The sequence below is a fragment of the Gossypium hirsutum genome, chromosome A12 (genome assembly GCF_007990345.1).
Source record: "Gossypium hirsutum isolate 1008001.06 chromosome A12, Gossypium_hirsutum_v2.1, whole genome shotgun sequence".
Taxonomy (NCBI): Eukaryota; Viridiplantae; Streptophyta; class Magnoliopsida; order Malvales; family Malvaceae; genus Gossypium; species Gossypium hirsutum.
The window spans coordinates 97,417,300-97,437,501 of NC_053435.1; the positions used below are offsets into that span (position 1 = coordinate 97,417,300).

Sequence of the window (20,202 nt, forward strand, 5' to 3'; positions counted from 1 at the left end):
AATAATTAAACTTAAATTCAGAAATTTGAAACATAGAGGAATTAAATTCTTAAGAATAGAAATATAATGACTAAATTTTAATTTTACGAAAAGTACAAATACTTATCTCATATTTTAGCTTTTACATATTAAGTGGTTTAGTATTCAATTTGTTAAAGTATGTTAAGAGAATTACTTTTTCTTTTTTAAGATTTAACACTCCTATGTGAGAAAATATTATTTAACTCGTATATTTATTAAAAGTTTATATAAAAATTAATTTAAAAGTCTATATAAAAATTAATTGTTATTTTAATCATAAAGTTAATTGTGTTTCGAATTTTTATTATAGAAAAATATTTGTTAAAAATGAAAAAAATTAAAATACTGTTATTTAAAATAATTTTAAAGTTTTTTGGGTATATGACTTATTGTTTTTTAATTTATATATTAAATAAATTCTTATATAATAGTAAAAGAGATATATAGTCTTAATAAATTTTAAAATATTGAATTAATTATCATTATAGTTTAAGATTTATGGCTTAACGTATATGATTTAGGGTTTAAAATATAAGAGTTACTATTTTAAGGTTTATAGATTATGGATTATGGGTTTATGGATTATGGTTTACAGTTTATGGTTTAAGGGTTGGGGTTTAAGGTTTAGGTGTTAGGGGTTATGGGTTATGGGTTATGGGTTATGGATTTAAGGGTTATGTTGTATGATTTAGGGTTTAGGGGATAAAAGTTAGGGGTTTAGGTTTAGATTAGTTAATTAGTATTTTTAATTTATATATTAAATAATTTCTTATATATTCGTAAAAGAGATAATATTAAGGCTCCGTTTGTTTGCAGGTAAAATGTTTTCTGGAAAATAATTTCTGGAAAATAATTTCTTGAAAAATGATTTATGGAAAATGATTTACTTTTCTGGTGTTTGGATGAATCTGTGTAAAATATTTTCTATTGTTTGGCAGATTTTCTTAAAATATTTTCCTGAAAAGCTGTTTTAATAAAAATTTATATATTTAAGAATTTATTATCTTTTCCTTGTTTGATTGAGTTTACTTTATATATATATTAATAAATTTATATTTTAAATTTATATATTAATAAAAAAATTTCCTTCATATTTTACCCGGGTATAATACGTTGCTGCTGGTGCTCTGTTTGAAATTCTTACTTTACCCGGTTAAAGTGTGTTGAAACTCCAACAACATATTATACTTGTTATGGAAATATTTTAAGCAGCTTTCTTTTCTAACATTCACTGGTTTACATAAGAAAAAGACAATTCTAAATATCTCGACTCATATCTCCATTTTATGATGAATTTGTTAAATGATGAAATTTTATGTAATCAATTAATGCTTTTATATTTAAAAATATTTAATCTAAACAATTTGATATATAAAAATATATAAAAAAAATTAAAAATTAATCTAATTATTTTAAATATTACTTAAATTTTAAAAAATTTATTTAAAATTAATATAAAAGATATAAAAATTCAATATAAAAATTATAAAAAAGTAAAAAATTAACGGCGTTTATGATAAAAACGCTGCAAAAGACAAGCAATAGCGGCGTTTATATAAAACGCCGCAAAAGGCAATCAATAGCGGCGTTTATGATAAAAACACCGCAAAAAGTAAGTTTTTTTAAAATAAAACGGTACCGTTTTGATAAAATATGCGGCTAAATTTTAGTTTTGATTGAAACGACGCCGTTTTATTTCTCTCCCCCCCCCCAATTCCCTTCTTTCCCGATTCCACTCTCTTTGTCAGCCATTCTCAGCCTGTACTTCTATTCTCTCCCCCGATTCCCTTTTCTTTCCCAATTCCCTTTTCTTTCTCAGCCTTTCTCTGAGTAAGCCATTTGCCTAAATCATAGTTCCCCCGAAACCCTCATTTTCTCCTAAATCATAGTTCCTCTAAAACCCTAAAATTTCCTAAATCAAACCCATTTGCTGTCTCCCTCTCTCTTTTCGATCGACAGGTATTATAATTTTCTAATCAAACCCAAAGCTCCTTCTTTCATTTTGATTTCATTGCAGCAAGCAAGCCGTTTATTTTTTATTTCATTTCGACTTCGATTTCACTTCTGTTTTATTTTTGCAGCAAGCAGAAAGATTAAGGGATTTCATTTTGAAATCAAACCCGATTGAAGGCTACCTTTGGCGAGTCCATCAAATCAAAGTACTCTTATTTACTTGTTCTTCAACCTGGTATTTGATGAACCCATTTTGTAATCTGTACTTCATCTTTTAATCAACAACAGGTTCTTATGTTTATAATTGCTCCATTAATACCTCTTTACACTAGCATATTTGACTGTGTTCTTGTTTGGAACACATCAAAGAATGTCTCTAGGTACTCTGTCATATGCTTTCTCTAAATCAACAAGTTCTTTTGTTTGTAATCACTCCATGCATATCACAGTATACTGGCATATTTGAGAGGGATTGTGTTCTTGTCTAAAGCCCATCAAAGTTCATTGCCTTGGGGGCATGAATTCAAACTAATTTTCCACAATCTTAGCATGTTGTCGTAAATGTTACTCGAAGACTTTTTCCCAGTATTTCATATTATGACTCATAAGTTTTATTGGAATAATCTTATCACATTTGAACCTTTTGCCTAAGGTATAACACAATGCATGTTAGGAGATCTGATTATGATTTTCTTGAGATTTGCGTCTGATTTTTATTTCTTAAAATTCCATTGTTAGTTTAAATAAACTTTCCTTATAAATTAGTATACTTAGCTTTCTTATCTTCTTTTTCTTGGTAGAACATGAAATTGTGGTTTTGCATCTTGTTTTTTAAATTGTAAACCTTTACTTAAGAGGAATATTATTAATGAATAAAATGAGTCGAAAGTTTCAGTAAATCCATTCCAACGTATGCAACTCCCTTGGAGTTCCACAACCATAGGCAAAATTTGGAATTGAAATACGGGAAAAATCTTTCTTCAAATCTTAGTTCTCTATTAATAGTATGGTGGTTTGATCCCAGACTTGGAACATAACAGTGCACCAACTGTCATCTTCTGGATGTTAGTCCTATATATAGTAGTGATCTACCATCATCCTCTGGAAATTGAGCTTTTATGATTATGTCATTTCTTTCCAGATCAGGTAGTGAGCATCATTTTCTTGGTTTTGTGCCTTTGTGTCGAATAACAAAGAGCATCAAACCTGAAAAAACATAGAGCGTCAAGTCCCTATAACCAAGACCATTTGATTAGGCACTCGCTTGATGCACCTAGGCATGCTGTTTTGTTAGGCAATATTCATAAAAAATGTCTACATGGTTGAAATTCTCTTTGCTAGTAAAAATGGGGACAATATCAACTTCTCTACTTCTCAGTATTTGAGTATTCTACAAGAAGCATGGGCTAGGAGATAATAGTGCATATTGACCTACATGATTAAAAGAAAAAGATTTCATGTTTTGTAGATATACCAAATCAATTTTGTGTTTTTTAATCATAATTATACATCTTAAGCTTATTTTACAGGCATCCCACATAAACGTGCTTTTTTTTTGCACTTTGTGCATCTTGCGCCCTTAACAACATTGGTTTAGAAATTTGTTGTTGGATAAGCTTGTAGTGATTTTGCTTACCCAAAGCAATTTTCTTTTCTAAATTTTAATGCTTGCTGTACAAATGCAGCATATTTTCTATGGCTTCTCTTTTTCAGGTTTCACTTTTGACTGATAATATTCAGCTGATAACGGATGCTCTGCAAAGTTCAACAGTTGTGGAAGTGCAGGTACTTTCTATATTTGATAATCTTGGGATGTATGTTTTATCAATATTGAAATGCCTGGTCTTATTTTAAAGAGGTATGTATATTTAATTTGCTAAATCTTTATTTCTAGGAGATTATATTTGGTATGTATTCCATGAGCTAATTACAAGGTAATTACAATTTCAAATAGGTATGTATATTTAATTTGTTAAATTTGTTTTTAACTTGTTTTTTAATGGATCATTAATGGATCATGTTTTTAACTTATTTCAATTCTGTCCTTTGATTATTTTTTTAATTTGCTTATGTTGTTTATCCTTAGAGACTTGTTATGTTGTCTTTAATTTTTTTAATTTGCTTATTTCGCTTATCCTTTGGATCTCTTTGCTACTAGTTCCAATGCGTATGTTCTTCTCATTGCTACTGGAAACCTTTGTGTATGTTGTTAAGTATGAATAAGTATGAATTAATTTTATTACCATGTAGCTTGCTTGTCCATTAAAATTACAACAATAGCTGACCTTCTCTCTAACCTTTTTTTAAATATTTTAAAGATTCAAAGTATATAGGCTGGAAACCTGACGGGTTGCCTTATATCGAGCTGTAAGATATAATGGATCCTCCCTAGGTGTAACAACGCCACGTATGATGAATCTTAAAAAATTCAAAAAGACTTGAAAAAAGTTCTATCGAGTTCATTTACTATTGAATATTTTTTACCATGTAGCTTGCTTGTCCATTAAAATTACAACAATAGTTGACCTTCTCTCCAACCTTTTTTAAATATTTTAAAGATTCAAAGTATATAGGCTGGAAACCTGACGGGTTGCCTTATATCGAGCTGTAAGATATAATGGATCTTCCATAGGTGTAACAACGCCACGTATGATGAATCTTAAAAAATAACTTACATAACTCACATAACTTACATAATTTACATAACTCACATAACGTACATAACAACTTACGCAACTTAACTAATACATGTAGTGTAATCTAATAGTTTCCTTAAAAGCATATAGTTTAAATTTCAAATTTCATAACTTACATAATCTACATAACTTACATAAAACATAAAAATATATCATATTAAGACTTACATAATAAACAACTTACCTATGTAATTTATTGTCAACTTTAGAATTCAAGAACTACGAAATAGATAGGAGTTGGATGAAATTGTCAAGGGTAAGCAACGCCTATCGAAATGGAGTACAAATTTTTCTGAATTTTGCATTTCAAAATACAAGCCAAGAGAATATGATTCTTTGCCCGTGTAAGAAGTGTGGCAACATCAATTGGCATACTCGTGAAGTTGTCTACGAACATCTAATTATTGATGGCTTTATTCGGGGGTATAAAAAATGGATTTTCCATGGAGAGTGCACAGCTAGTAGAACTTCTTCAATTGATTAATCAGAATTATCCTGATACTGATTACCATCAGTATGTCAGACAAGATGACATGGAAAATATGTTGCGGGATGCATTTAATATGCACAGTCATGGTGAGCAATCGTTTCCACCTGACTTTATTGCATCCGATGATTGTAATATTGGTGGAAATGTTTTTGGCAAAACGGGAACAAGTGCACCTTATGAGGAGCCAAATGAAGAAGCGGCGAAGTTCTACAATTTACTAAATGAAATGAACGAAGAACTTTATGAGGGATCAAAATATTCGAAATTGTCATTTTGCATTCGTTTATTTCACTTAAAATGTTTGGGAGGGTGGACTGGAAATTCTTTTATAATGCTGTTAGAGTTTCTGAGAGAGATGTTTCCTTTTGCAAAAATCCCCCAATCTTCTTAAGATATGAAGAGACTAATAAAAGATTTGGGCCTTGGGTACGATAAAATTCATAGTTGCCTAAATGACTGCATGTTGTACTGGGGTGATCAGAAGAACCAACAGTGTTGTAATGTTTGCGGCAAGTCTCGTTGGATGAATGGGAATACAGAAGATGTGAATGCGGATAAATGTGGGGCACAGTTAAGAAAGAAGCCAGTCAAGGTTTTGCGATACTTTCCCCTAATACCAAACTTCAAAGGCTTTTCATGTCATCAAAGACGGCCGAATCTATGAGGTGGCATAATGATCAACGGACCGATGATGGATTATTAAGACATCCTGCGGATTCTTTAGCTTGGAAATCATTTGACATGAAATTTTCAAGCTTTGCAAGCGATCCTCGAAATGTGAGGCTTGGGCTAGCAGCTGACGGCTTTAATCCATTTAAAATCATGAGTACTTCGTACAGCACTTGGCCTGTGGTGCTTGTTCCTTACAATTTACCTCCATGGATTTGCATGAAGCAATCTTCGTTTATTTTATCAATGATTATTCCTGGAGAGAAAGGTCCCGGAAATGATATTGACATCTATTTGCAGCCACTTATTGAAGAGTAAAAACAATTATGGTCGGGTGTTGAGACATATGATGTATTAAGAAAAGAGAACTTTTATTTACGTGCAGCTTTATTGTGGACAATTAATGATTTCCCGGCTTATGCTAATTTATCGGGTTGGAGTACTAAAGGACGTTATGCTTGTCCTTGTTGTGCTGCGCAAACTTGTTCGAAGTGGTTGTACAATGAGAAGAAGTTCTCTTATATGGGCCATCATCGGTGGTTAGATGAAAATCATAAATTTAGATTTCAGAGGACTTTATTTGACGGTACAGAAGAGTACAGAGGAGCTCCTCAGCAGACCGTTGGATCTGAAATCTTGTTTATGTTAAAAGATATCAACTTCAGTTATGGGAAGATGAATCAACCACCTAACACGCAATTAAAGAGAAGATCGAGGGATGAATTCGATGATGAATCTGACGAAGAGGATGATCCTAATGAGGCAGACTTGTGGAAAAAAAGAAGTATTTTTTTGAGTTGCCTTATTGGGAGCATAATATTTTACGCCACAATCTTGATGTCATGCATATTGAGAATAATGTCTGCGAGAACATAATTGGGACAATTTTGAATGTCAATGGAAAATCAAAAGACAATCTTCAGAGTCGACTTGATTTAGTTGACATGAGAATTCGGCGTGATCTTCATCCTCAAGTACTTTCGAATGGGAAATATCGATTGCCACCTTCTATTTTTTCAATGTCAAAAGAAGAGAAAGAGGTGTTTTGTATGGTGTTGACAGATATAAAGGTCCCAGATGCGTATGCGTCAAATATATCTCGATGTGTAAGTCTTAAAGATCGAAGATTATATTCATTAAAATCACATGATTACCACATCTTGATGCAAGATTTACTCCCAGTTGCTTTACGGTGCTGCATGTCAAAAAATGTGACGTCCTGTATAATTGAACTATCCAATATAATGAAAGCTATTTGTGGCAAAGTTTTGGATGTTGAAGAACTTAAGAAAGTACAGGATCGAGCTGCTTTGACTTTATGCAATTTGGAGAAGATCTTTCCACCTTCCTTCTTTACTATTATGGTGCACTTGGTAATCCATCTCCCTCACGAAGCAATACTTGGTGGACTGGTTTTTTATCGATGGATGTATCCAATAGAAAGGTGCTAATTTATTTGTCAAGTATTTATTTATTCGCGTCTATACATTTAGTTACAACTTTTGATAAATATTGTATATCGTGTTTAGGTTCCTAAGCAAATTGAAAGCTTATTGTCGCAATAAGCGTTATCCAAAAGGATCAATTGCTGAAGGCTACTTGGCAGAGGAGTGCATGACATTCTGTTCTAGATATTTAAAAGATGTTGAAAGACGATTGAATAGACCAAATAGAAATACTGGGCTCAATGATCATAACTTGGCCGAAACTTATTTATTCCAAAGTTATGGAGAACCAATCGGCAAAGTTGAAATTGCAGAATTAGATGATATATCGTGGATACAAGCACATCGATATGTACTTTTTCACCACGATTTAGTTGAACCGTTACGCAAGTAAGTTCTAAAATTTCCTCACATATTCGTAGTTTTGATTTGTTTATCTTCTAACCAATTACACTTGTTTTTAATATAGTGAGTACAAACAAATTTTGAGATCTCGTGCACGCTCTCGAAGATTGCAACATCGAAAGATTAATAATTTTATTTACAGAATCTTTTCATGAATGGTTAAGTCAAACGGTATGTAACTAAAGTTAATAAGTTACATATAATCCTGAAATTTAGTTAATTATTCAATTTACTTTCGATTCAATAGGTTTGGAGTGGAAAGGACATCAATGACGAAGTTAAATGGCTTTCCCAAGGTCCGAACAGAATAATAAAAAGATATAGTGCCTTCCTCATCAATGGATACAGATTTCATACAAAGTATCGTGAGAGAATTAGGAGAACTCAAAATTGTGGAGTTGTTGTTAATTCTTCAATTACAAGTTATGCTAGTGCTAGGGACAGTAATCCGGTTGAGGGTAATGTGGAGTATTATGGACTTCTTACCGACATTATTGAGTTGGATTACTATGGCAGATGGAAAGTTGTCTTATTTCGGTGTGATTGGGCTGATGTTAATACTGCTCGAGGAATTAAAGAAGATCAATTTGGTTTTACAATGTTGAATTTCTCTCGCTTGATTCACACTGGACAACAATTGATGGACGAGCCATATGTATTTTCCTCTCAAGTGAAACAAGTTTTTTATTCGAAAGATCCAACTGATGAGGGTTGGTATGTTGTACTCTGGAACACCCCTAGAGACTTGTTTGAAATGGGTAATGGAAGTAGAGATGACATCGTCGAAAGATCAGAAACATTACCTTTTCCAGAACAAAACTTAGATGAAAATATCCCTAATACCAATGCACAACATCAATGGGTTCGACATGATGCGGATGAAGATATTTACGAATAATGATGTAGTAAGATTTTACAATTTTTTAATTATATGTAATATTATAATTTTAATATTTGTCATGTTATATAATTTAACTATTTTATATGTACTACTATTGTTGTAATTTGTTACTAAAACTTTAACTATTTTATGTGTATTGCAGGAAAAATGCGTAGAAGAAGATTAAGAGATTTAAGTATTGTCCAGAATACTCCAAATTCGGAAGAAGGAAATAGTGAACAGCAGACAGTTGTTGGATCTTCGAATGTGCCGGAGACACTTGATGAGCCTGAAGAATTTCAAAGTAATGTTATGTTCATTTTACATGTGTTGACTTTTATTATTGAATTATTTGTCAATTTTAATATAATAATAGTATATCATTTTTCAGCTGAAAGTGGTGGGACGCGTAGAGTTCGAGGACGTACGCTGCTTAGAGATTTATACGACTTAGATCCTGTCGAGCGTGTTAAAGTAAGTAGAAATACTCATGGTCAGCCTGTTGGATCTGAGGCTCGACTTTTAGCATGCTATTTGGGCATTTTAGCACGAAATGCAAATATGTTGCCCATCAACTATGAATCATGGCATCACATGCCTGATAGCAACAAAAATCAGGCTCTCGCTAATATTAAGGTAACAAAATGTGAATGCAATTTATAATACTTTGGTTTAAGTTTCATTTATATTTACATTCTAAACTTATGTTTTTTTAGGAGAGATTTGCTTTAGAAGTCTCCGATGATTATATCAAGAATGCATTAGGTAAAAGATGGAGAGACAATAAAAGCACTTTAAAGAAACAATACTTTAAGAAAGACATAAGCCTCGAGGAAAAATTGAAAAATGTTCCGCCGGGAATGCTGAGGTATCAATGGGAAGATGCGGTTAGATTTTGGAATTCAAAGAAAGGAGAGGTATTGCGTATTTCCAAACTATTATATATAGTGTTTACTTTATACGTAATAATAATTTTATTATGTAGGACCGTGAGCGAGTTGGAACAAGCAGCAGGCAAAAACAAAAATTCACGCACACGGCAGGGTCGAGAAGTTTTGCTTCTGTAGCTGAGGCCGAGGTATTATGAATTTATTAATTTTTTTCAAATATTAATAACTTTCTATTATTAAATAATATTCTTACTACTATATTGTAGGAAGTTAAATCCGGACAAAAATGTTGGACGCCTTCAGCTTTTTGAGATTACGCATAGGAAGAAAGATGGATCTCCTATGACATCCGAAGCTGGAGAAATTATGGTATATTTACTTAATAATATTTGATTTATTCTAAATATTTATAATCTTTAATGATAATTTTTTAATTTGATTTATTCTAAATATTTATAATCTTTAATTATAATTGTTTAATTCAATTCATCATTAGTAGTTTTAAATAATGTTAAGTTATGTTGCATTCCTTTTTATTATATATTTCGTTTCTAACTCTTTAATTGATTTTTTAGGAGAAACTAAAGGAGAAGAAGGCAGAATATGAAGCGATTGCTTCGAGTGATAGTTCTGTTAATCTTGAGAACATTGATAACAGAATTATCACTGAAGTTTTGGGTCCTGAAAAGTACGGTCGGGTTCGATTTCAAGGATCTGGTGTTACCCCGACCCAATATTTTGGATCCGGCTCCCAGCAATACATGCCTTCTGGAAGTCAAGCTCAAGCTGAAGTTCAGAGGTTAAGAGACCAGATAGCTCAGATGCAAGCGAACACGGTTGAGCAAATTGCCGAGGTTCAACGAAAATATGAAGAACTCCAGCAACAACTTAGAGCGGAGGCAGCAGAGAGGGAGGCAGCGGCTGCAGCGAGAGAGGCAGAGGCACGAGCGATGGTAGCAGAGCAAAGCAAAAAGTACGATGACCTCCAGCTACAGCTTCAGCAGATGATGCATATGTTTCAGCAATCGCAAAAGCCGCCATCTTAGACATTAGTTTTCTTATTGTAAGAATGTTTTTAAGTTTTGTCACGTTTAACAGTATTGTAAAAATATTTTAAATTATACTTTATTTATTAATTATATCATATATCTTTAGTTAAATTTGAAATATCATTTAGAATTAATTTTTTGGTTGTATTTTTATGCTAAATTTGCTGTTTTTGGCTGCATTTTATACTATATTTGTTGTATTTGGTTGGAATTTAATGCAGGAAGGGCTGGATATTGGTAAAAAAATATTGCAAATCTGCCAAAACTAGCGGCGTTTGTAGTAAAAGCGCCGCTAAAAACCGTGACTTTTAGCGGCGCTTTTCCAATAAACGCCGTTAAAAGTCAAGGCTTTTAGCGGTGCTTTTACCAAAAACGCCGCTAAAAGTCAAGGCTTTTAGCGGCGCTTTTCCCACAGACGCCGCTAAAAGTCAAGGCTTTTAGCGGCGCTTTTACCACAGACGCCGCTAAAAGTCAAGGCTTTTAGCGGCGTTTTTTTTCAATAAACACCACAAAGTTTTGTGGCGTTACCTATAGCGGCATTTTTGGCGGTGTTTTAGAAAGCGTCGCTAAAAGTTTTAGTGGCGCTTATAAGCACCGCTAAAGGCTAAAAAAAGCGCCGCTAAAAGTCTATTTTCCTGTGTGTGTGGTACTGATTTACTTCTGTATAATTCATTAACAAAATTTAGTAAAAAAAAATCTATTTTGAATAGAAATATTCACAGATTAGATGAGGACATGACGTTTCTTAGTTAACTAGTGATCCAATGCAATAAGCAATTTCATTATTTAAAGAGAGAATGAAATTATTAAGATATTATTTCCTTATTATTAATAATTAAAATAAAATAATATTGAATAATTATTCAAGACCAAATCAGTTTAAATATAAATTATTCATTTAAAACTCAATTGAATTAAATTGGATGTATCAGACCTAACAAATTATAACCTTTTTGGAGAGCAAAAAATTACATTGTGGTTCAGGATTTTTGGATTTTTAATAATTATTTATAGTAATTCGATTCTCGATTTTTCTTTAGTTCAAGAAGGGGTTATTCATTAAAGTTTCAGTTGATATATTAGATATTTAAAAGGATTTGGATAGAAAAAAAAATACTATAGACTTAAAAGAATGAGTTGGAAAAAGTTACTGGTCGGTTCAACCTTAATTCAAGATTGGTTTCTCAATTTTATAATATATTTTATTTTCATTTTTTTTATGTACTGAATGAACTCCGAATATAGATATATTTAAAATTCCTATTTCATTTTGTAATCCAACTTAAATACATATATCTAATCCACTTTTCCACTTCACTATCCAATGCCACAAATTATAGAATCATAATGTATAAAACGAAAGAAAAGCTAAAAGAAAGGAGGAGGATAATGAAAGTTGATAAATTTTACTACCATAAGAGGCCAACAAACACTAATTTTGTTAAGGAAAATAAATACACTTCAAAACGTTTGAATCTATACTCACTTACATTGTAATATTACCGATACTAATCGAACTATAATTTCATCAATAATTTTTTTTTAAATAAACCTTCAAATCATGAAAAATTTTATAATTCTTCTATTTTAATTTAATTAAATTTATTAATTCTCAACTCAAAAAATTTTCTCCATTCCACTTATTAATTGGAGAAAATTTTAAATTAAATTAAATTGATGAATAAATTTAGTCAAATCAACCCATCCAAAACTTATTCTTCCCATCGAAAGTTAAAATTTCTTTTTTTTTTTTTACAAGAGATTACATAATCCTATTAATACGTAATTAGCACAATTTGAGTCAAAATTATACTTGAAATAATAAATATCCTCACTATCAAGCAATACGGGGATTCAAACTAGCTTTACTTTTATCATATCTTTCAGTGTCTCTATTCTACTATTATTACTGCTGTACGTAGTGCACAAACTTTGCGGCTTTTACCACAAAATATGAATAAATGAAACTAAAATAAAGTAAATATTCAATTATTGGTTAGATAGGAGAATGGTAAATTTTTATTTCTTTTAAATATATTTAACACAAAAAAATTAATGAATTCAAGGAAAAAAAAATTTCCTTTCATTATCCAAAATCACTAGACATTTGCTAACAAATTTCAGATTGCACAAGCAAAGGCATTTTTATTGCCTCTTCCAAAAAAAAAAACCTAAAAAAGAAATTAAAGATGAAATAAAGATAAAATAAAATTGAGTGTAATAAAATAATATAAAATAGTGTCTTCACCTTTGTCTGTCAGTCTCTTACTCTCCATCAAACCCTAGAAGCAAAATAACCCATTTTAATCACACCGAAAAATTATTTTTTCTTTTTTTTGTGAATAATAAATAAAATTAAAACTTTTTTTTTCAAAGAGAAATCAGACCTCACGTGTGTTACACATCAAATTACACAACCAATCAAAAGAAGTAAAGGAGGATGCTTGGTGATGATGATCATTTCTATGAGTGATGACTAGTTGTATCATGTCGATCATCGGCGCCACCAGCTCCGTCGTGGTGCGAATGTGACCCGCTCACTTGTGACTCCGATACGACAGTGCCCGGTACTTGCCGATAAGGATTCAACCCCGCTAACATATTGAAATGCCCTTCACTTAAGCCACAACTTCCACCACCTACGCCACCACTGGAAACGCTGCTTGAGCCCAATTGTTGACCTGACAATAAGGCCATCGGCGTTGGAAAATTCATGAAATGCAATCCACTAGACATAGGACCCTTATACAAAGCACTGTTAGTAACTGATGGAAACGTCCATACAGGATCACGATTGGCGCTCATAACTTGATTATTAGAATTAGTAACCATCCAAAAATTCGCCGGAATCTGACCGTGACTTGCCTCCGGGATTTCCCCAGTGCTTGACTGCAACAAGTAGCTTCCCATTTGATGTTGTGAAGATAAATCTTGGTCGGGTCTTCTTTTCCTTCCTAGAACACCTTCTTCAGTTTCTGATATTTCCAACGACGTACCATCATTGTCACGCATCTCTTGCTTAGTTTGGAACATGAAGTTCAAGTTACTACTAGTATTCGATTGGAAATTAAGGAATGTCGGGGTTGTTTCGAGTCCGATTCCGGGGAACAAACTCCGACGTTGTTGCATAGAGAAGTTGGAATTGAAACCCGAGGAGCGTAGCTGAGAAGGAACTGACATGCTTGAGCCGGAGCTACGGAGGGAGATGTTGAGGGAAGTGAAGTTTGCAGGGATTGTGCCGGTGCCCGTGGCGGCGATCACTGCTGGTTCAGCTTGTTGGAGCAGCCACTCGATTGTTTCACCATCGGATTTGTGGCCGAGCTCACGGGTGAGTTGAAAAACCCTAGCTGCACAAAGAGCTGGCATGCGGATCCTACGACCACGTCCGTCGACCTTGGTGTGTCGGTCCTTGGTAGAAGTACGTTTAGGGGGAGGCTTTTTGGAAGGGTCGGGGGAGATTTTGAGGGCAGAAATGGAAGTGGGGGTGTTAGTTTGATCGGCAGAGGAAGAGGAGAGGGCCATAGAAGGGAAAGTGGGGGAGGAAGAGGATGAACAAGGCTGGTTGTATTCTTCTTTCTTCTCTAGCAATTGGAATGGAAAAGTAGGGCGTTGGTGGTGGTAAAGCTGGTGGTGGTTGTGGCGGTGGTGGTGGAGTTGATGATCATCACTACCTCCTCCTTCCATGATACCATTAAAAGTAGTACAGGTTGTTTCGCTAATGTAATGCCTTTCTTTTTCTTTATGAGAGACAGCTTGTGATGGCGATGACAGATAGATTAATGGGGGGAGATGAGACTATGTTTTTGATTAATTTAATTTGTTTTTCTTTCATCAAAATATCTCTTTTCAAGGGTTTGTAATTCCCTTTCAGAATTCAAGTGCTCCAGGAGAGGGAAGTGAGGGCAAGCTTTATGCATTTACGCCCAAGCTTTTAATATTTGATTAATCCATATTATCGAAACCTAAGCCATAACATTATTGTAGGACGTATGTGGATATTATAGAATGAAAATATTTATATATTTATAAAAATAATTATGGATAGAGTGATAAAATAATTTAAATTTTTTAATTTTTAAAATTATTTATTTGAAATATTATATAAAAATATGAAGTAAATAATATTAAATATCCTTTTAGCGTAAGGGTATTTTAATAATATTAGCAAAATTTTCATATTCTCAGCCTTTATAGAAACTAAATAGTACAAGTTAAAATAGTTACCAATCATGACACACATGTATTATCACACTCAAATATAATTATTAAATGGCTTTTTAAACACATGATATTAATTTCTTATACTCAAAACTGGAACCTTTGAAAATCAAAAAGTGTAAAAAAGAAAAAACAGTGAAAAATAGAATTTTGTCCTTATAATTGAATTAGAAAATAAATAAATGAGAAATGATATTGTGGTTGGAGTGACAGAGGGCTATTGTTCAGATTCCACGTGAGGTGGCCTTTTTTATGATTGAATCCATAAAGACAATGGTGGGGAGTGTAGGACACCATCCCAAGTCAAAAAAATTTGTTTGAAAGATTTTTTTAAAAAGGAAAAGATTTATGAAATGGGACCCCTACTCTCCATTCAAGTAATCATTTCATTTTGCCTTTGTTTTGGGGGGGTAGCACTTTGGGTTTCCTCTTGTTTCTTTACTTTGCCTTCTCCATTGTGTGTGTGTTTTAGGGTTTCCAAAACACATCATATCTTTGATCAATTCTTTGCCCCCCTTTTCCTCATTAAAGACAATTTAAAAGCAATCACTTTGGATTAGGACTTTGTTTCCATACTTTATACCCTTGGATTATATGATACGTCTGAGCAAATTAGGTTTTTTTTTGGGATAACTATTGAATATTATAACTTCATAATTAATTTGATTAGTATATTAGAGAGGGGCAGAATTAATATAATTATATTATTTCACTTTAATTATTCCCCAATCCTTTTGCCTTGGACTTACCTGATCAGCTGTTTTTGATGGTGAAAAAACTCCTGTTTCCTTTTATACTTACCAGTTTTTCCTTATTACTACTCCTCTCTCTCCAACTTTATGAGATTTAAAAAGCAATTAAAAAAAACTACTACAAGCTTTATTCTTCTAAAAAACAATACCAGCATTGTTATTTCACTAGAATTTTTATCACATGCGTACAAGTACAAAAATTACGCACTTAGAACACCAATGTTAGTTTAGAAATAATTTACAATAAATAATATAAATGTATGGTTTGAAGTTAATTAATAATAACACATGAAATATGCACTATATTAAAATGAAAAAATAGATTAAGTTATGAGTAAAATTAAATTTAAACTCGTAAGTATATCATATTATTAATACTAAATGCACTACAATTGTTTATCATGGCGTTGTCAATTTTGAACAAGGGCATAGATAAGGAGATGCCATGGCTTTTCCCCCACCCTCAAAATAGTAAAATTCCTTATAGGCCCTTCAAAATTTTAAAAGTTATTAGTATATTGGTAAATTTGCACTTTGGCCCCAAAAATAATGATTCATCTCTGGCTCCTTGTAAAGCAATTTTTTTGGCTTCGCCCTTTATCTTGAGTTAGTGTCTAGTTATCTTGTGGCACTAACTCAATCAACAACAATATTATCAATACTAAAAACCCTATTGTCGAAACCACCCTTTTTATTAAAGAATTTTAGGTTTAATGAAAAACGGACGAAGATCGACTTTTTGAAAAAAACAAAAATATGGAGTCGCCACCGACCTTTTTGTTTTGGTGTGATCGGGTCACCTAAGGATTTGGTTATTTTAATAAAACATTTTTGGTTTACTAAAACAACGATTCTGGTTTACGAAAATATGAGAAAATGGGCTCGGGAGTCGGTTACGTATGAGGAAGGATTAGCACCCTCACTACGCCCAAAATTGGTACCAAATCGATTAAATTCTGTCCTTATGTCGAAAATTAAAATGTTTTTTGAAATGTGGTTCTTGTTAACAACATTTGAATAACCCGAATTGGTCGCCAAAAATCTTCTTGTTTCGACGTCCGAAAGTTTATAATTTGAAATTAACAAAAGGATGTCCAACTATTTGGTCCATCGAAAAAACCGAAACCCAGCACAGTAGGGCACGATTCCTCGAATTTTCGAACATCGAACATTGCCTCACCTTAAAAAATACGAATGAAATTTCGAAGAGATATTCGATTATTTTGACCAAACGAGAAATTGCGACCCAGCACGATAGGGTACTATTCCCCGAACTGCCAAACATCGAACACTTCTTTCGTTTTAAAGGGTTTTTAGAAAACGTGAATGAAATTCCGAAGGGATCTTCGATTGTTTAGAACAAATGGAAAAAAGCGCAACCCAGCACGATAGGGCACGATTCTCAAATCGCCAAACATCGAACATCCTTTATTTTGAAAGGTTTTTAATAAACATGAGTGAAAACCTAAAGGAATATTCGATTGTTTTGATCAAATGAGAGATCACAACCCAGCACGATAGGGCATGATCCCCGAATTGTCAAATGCCAAATATTGCCTTCGTTTTAAATGATTTTTAGAAGACATGAATGAAATTTTGAAGGGATATTTGATTATTTTGAGCAAACGCGAAATTGCAACCCAACATGTTAGGGCACTATTCCGCGAATTGCCAAATATCGAATCTCGTCTTCGTTTCAAAGAATTTTTAAATGAAAACCCATAAGACTAGCTTAAAACGTATTAATGCATTTTTTAGAATAAGACGAAATTTATCTTAACGATTTGAATTTTAAAAAACCACATTTCAAAAACAAGGTGGAAAACGATGATATGAGGTAACAGGCGCATATGAGATGATGAATGACGATATTAATCAACTAAGAAAATAAGCAATTAAATATAATTAGCTTGAAAATATAACTCTACTTCAATCATGCATGGAGAACAATTATCATGGCAATAATGAATAAATAACATGCAATGATAGCATACACGACATAATAAAATTATTAGAGGCACAAAACAAAATGCAATCGAAAGAAGCAATATAGTATAAAACTATTTCACAAAAATGACGAATAGATAGACATATAAAATATAGGTTGACAAATTTGTATAAAACTAGGGATATATATATATGTAACCTTTTTTTGAAACCGATATCATAGAATGAAAGTTTAAATCAAATTGCATGTAAAATATTTTAAACACAAATATATTTAAAAGTTAACAAACTATATGATGGTTTAAATAATATATATAATACAAAAGAATAACAAAGATATATGACAAGACACAAAATAGATTTAAAGAAACATATGTACATGTAATTTTATTGTAAAAAGATCATGAGGTTAATAATAATATAAATATATATAAGAACTTTAAGTTAGTCTAAAAATTATATACATACCCTTATATCAAAAATATTTAAATAAGAGGCTATATAAGACACAAAAGCAATGTAATATAAAGAAACATTCAAAATAATAATAATAATAATAATTTTAATTAAAAAGGTTTCTAAAATTATTTCATATATACTTAAAGAAAATGTTTAGTAAATCACAAAGTAAAAGGTGTTTTAAAATAAAAAAAAATCTATTAAAGTAATAAGTGTATTAATACGTATATATATACATATAAATTTAAAAGAGAGTACATGCAAATTTATATAGAAATGATAATGTGTATAGGTTTAATAATATATAAACCAAATATGTGTACTAATATAAGCAAGTAGAAAAATAATTTTATGCGAAATATATATGTATGTACAAAATATATTATCGTAGCAAAATATATGCTAAAATACATGGCTAGAATAAAAACATTATATGTATGAAATGACATTAGCTTTATTGTAAAATATGTATATGTATAATAATATAAAGGAGATAAACATTTAAAAATATACCAAGTATGATAATAATATTACGAAAACGAATCTACAACCACGAAGAAACAATTACCGAAATTACTTAAAATGTACAAATAAATAAATAAATAAAATAAAAAAGACTATATAAAAAGGACTCAATTAAAATTAAACTATAATATACGGGGTAATTTGAAAATAAGTCAGTAATGATAAAAGTATTGATATGCAACACGCGCAAGTGCGTAGGGACCCAAGATGGAAATAATCCATCCCTCAAAACGCAATGTTTAAGCGCGGGTCGGATTGCAAAATAGCGCAAATTATAAGGGAAAATAAAAAAAAACAAAAGGAGCGCAGATGGGCTCATTCAAACGCGGCGCAAAAGGGGAGGGATTTAATGTGGAATTAACCCTTTTGACGCGCAAAGGCACGGGTTCAGGTCTGGAAGCGGTTTGACGCGCGGATCCCTTCCCCTGAAACGTCACCGTTTCATTAGCTGAACAAAAACCAACCTAAAATCCCTAAAAAAAAACCTTCAGCCACCTAAAAACAAATTGAAAGAAAAACCTAATGCTCCCCAACCCCCCCATCTCTTCCTTTTCTCTTCAGCCGAAAAGGCCATCGTCTGCTCACTCAATCGTCGCCATGGCCAGTGGCCGGCGCTGCGGAGAATGAGCTTTTAAGCTCCATCTTGAAAGACCCTCTCGAAGGCTAAACCTTCAGCAACCAAAGAGTGAGGAGAAAGGGAGTTCTCTGTCCCTTTGTCGAACCCGATTACAACGACGGAGAAATCACTCCGACGGCGAGATCGAAAGGGATTCAGGTGAGAGATTTTTTTCTTCCTTTTTAGTTAGTTTTTTTGTTTAGACAGATTTACAAAGAGAAAGAAAAAAAGAAAATACAGTAAACAAAAAGAAAATAATGGAAAGAACCCAGAACACCTTTTTTAATCTCTGTTTTTTTGCTTTGTATTTGTATTTCAATGTGCGTAGTATCGCGTAAAAATTACAATGGATCCCTCCTTTGGCTTTATAGCCGGAGAAATAAAATGATCAAAAAATGAAAAATACAATATTCCTTGTTTTTGTTTCTTTCTTGCTGTGTGTTCGTCCTTTCTTTGTAGGTACAGGGTGCGTGGCGCTCAGGTACGGGGCTATGCTGGCTGCTGAGATGCTGGCATCGTACGGAGGGTGGGCGTGGCGCGATGTGGTTGATGCTCTGCGGCGCGAGGACCCCTTTTGCCCTAGGGTTTGCCGAAACTTAGCTTGGCTTTCGGGCCGTTTGGGCTCGTTTTAAGTATTGGGCTAAGTCATTTTGTGAATGGGCTTGTAACTTGGGTCTTGGGTCATGTAATCTGGACTTTGGACTGTGGTTATTTATTTATTTTTATTTTTGGTTTGTTTTTTTGTTTTTATATGTGTCGGGCAAATTTGGCTCACTACACCTATCACACGCTTGTGCAAGTGAAAGCTAAGTACTTAGAACACAAATATTAGTTTAAAAATAGCATATAATAAATAATAAAATGTATGGTTTGAAACTAATTAATCATAATAACAAATGAAATATTTACGACATTAAAATTAAAAAATTAGATTAAATTTTTAGTTAAACAAAATTTAAATGCATAAATACACATCATATTAAGAATACTAAATGCATTACATTTGTTTATCACGGTGTTGTCATTAATCGTGAGTTAATGTCAAGTTGGCTTGAGACATCATCTCAATTAACAACATTATCAATATACAATTGATGGAGGTGATAAAGTTGCATAACATATGTATTAAAATGTAAATATTATATTAAAATAAAGTTTTGGTTTAGCGGTAAAATTAATATTTTTGT

The 20,202-nt window shown here is 32.4% G+C and overlaps 1 protein-coding gene and 2 long non-coding RNA genes across 3 annotated transcripts; 2 read left to right on the forward strand and 1 right to left on the reverse strand.

The window, feature by feature from the left end:
* The first annotated feature begins 1,771 nt into the window (after positions 1–1,771).
* Positions 1,772–3,182, forward strand: LOC121211028 (uncharacterized). Its single transcript, XR_005906401.1, has 2 exons — positions 1,772–1,980; positions 2,103–3,182. It is a non-coding gene; the product is annotated as an uncharacterized lncRNA (long non-coding RNA).
* Positions 3,183–12,565: 9,383 nt separating this feature from the next.
* LOC121211029 (transcription factor TCP14) lies at positions 12,566–14,394 on the reverse strand. Its single transcript, XM_041083202.1, has 2 exons — positions 12,886–14,394; positions 12,566–12,780 (listed from the first exon to the last, which is right to left on the reverse strand). The coding sequence occupies exon 1, from the start codon at positions 14,180–14,182 to the stop codon at positions 12,962–12,964; it is 1,221 nt and encodes a 406-aa protein (XP_040939136.1). The 5' UTR covers positions 14,183–14,394; the 3' UTR covers positions 12,566–12,780; positions 12,886–12,961.
* A 4,053-nt stretch (positions 14,395–18,447) lies between these two features.
* On the forward strand, positions 18,448–19,749 carry LOC121211030 (uncharacterized). The gene is made up of 2 exons (XR_005906402.1): positions 18,448–19,174; positions 19,475–19,749. It is a non-coding gene; the product is annotated as an uncharacterized lncRNA (long non-coding RNA).
* Positions 19,750–20,202: the final 453 nt, after the last annotated feature.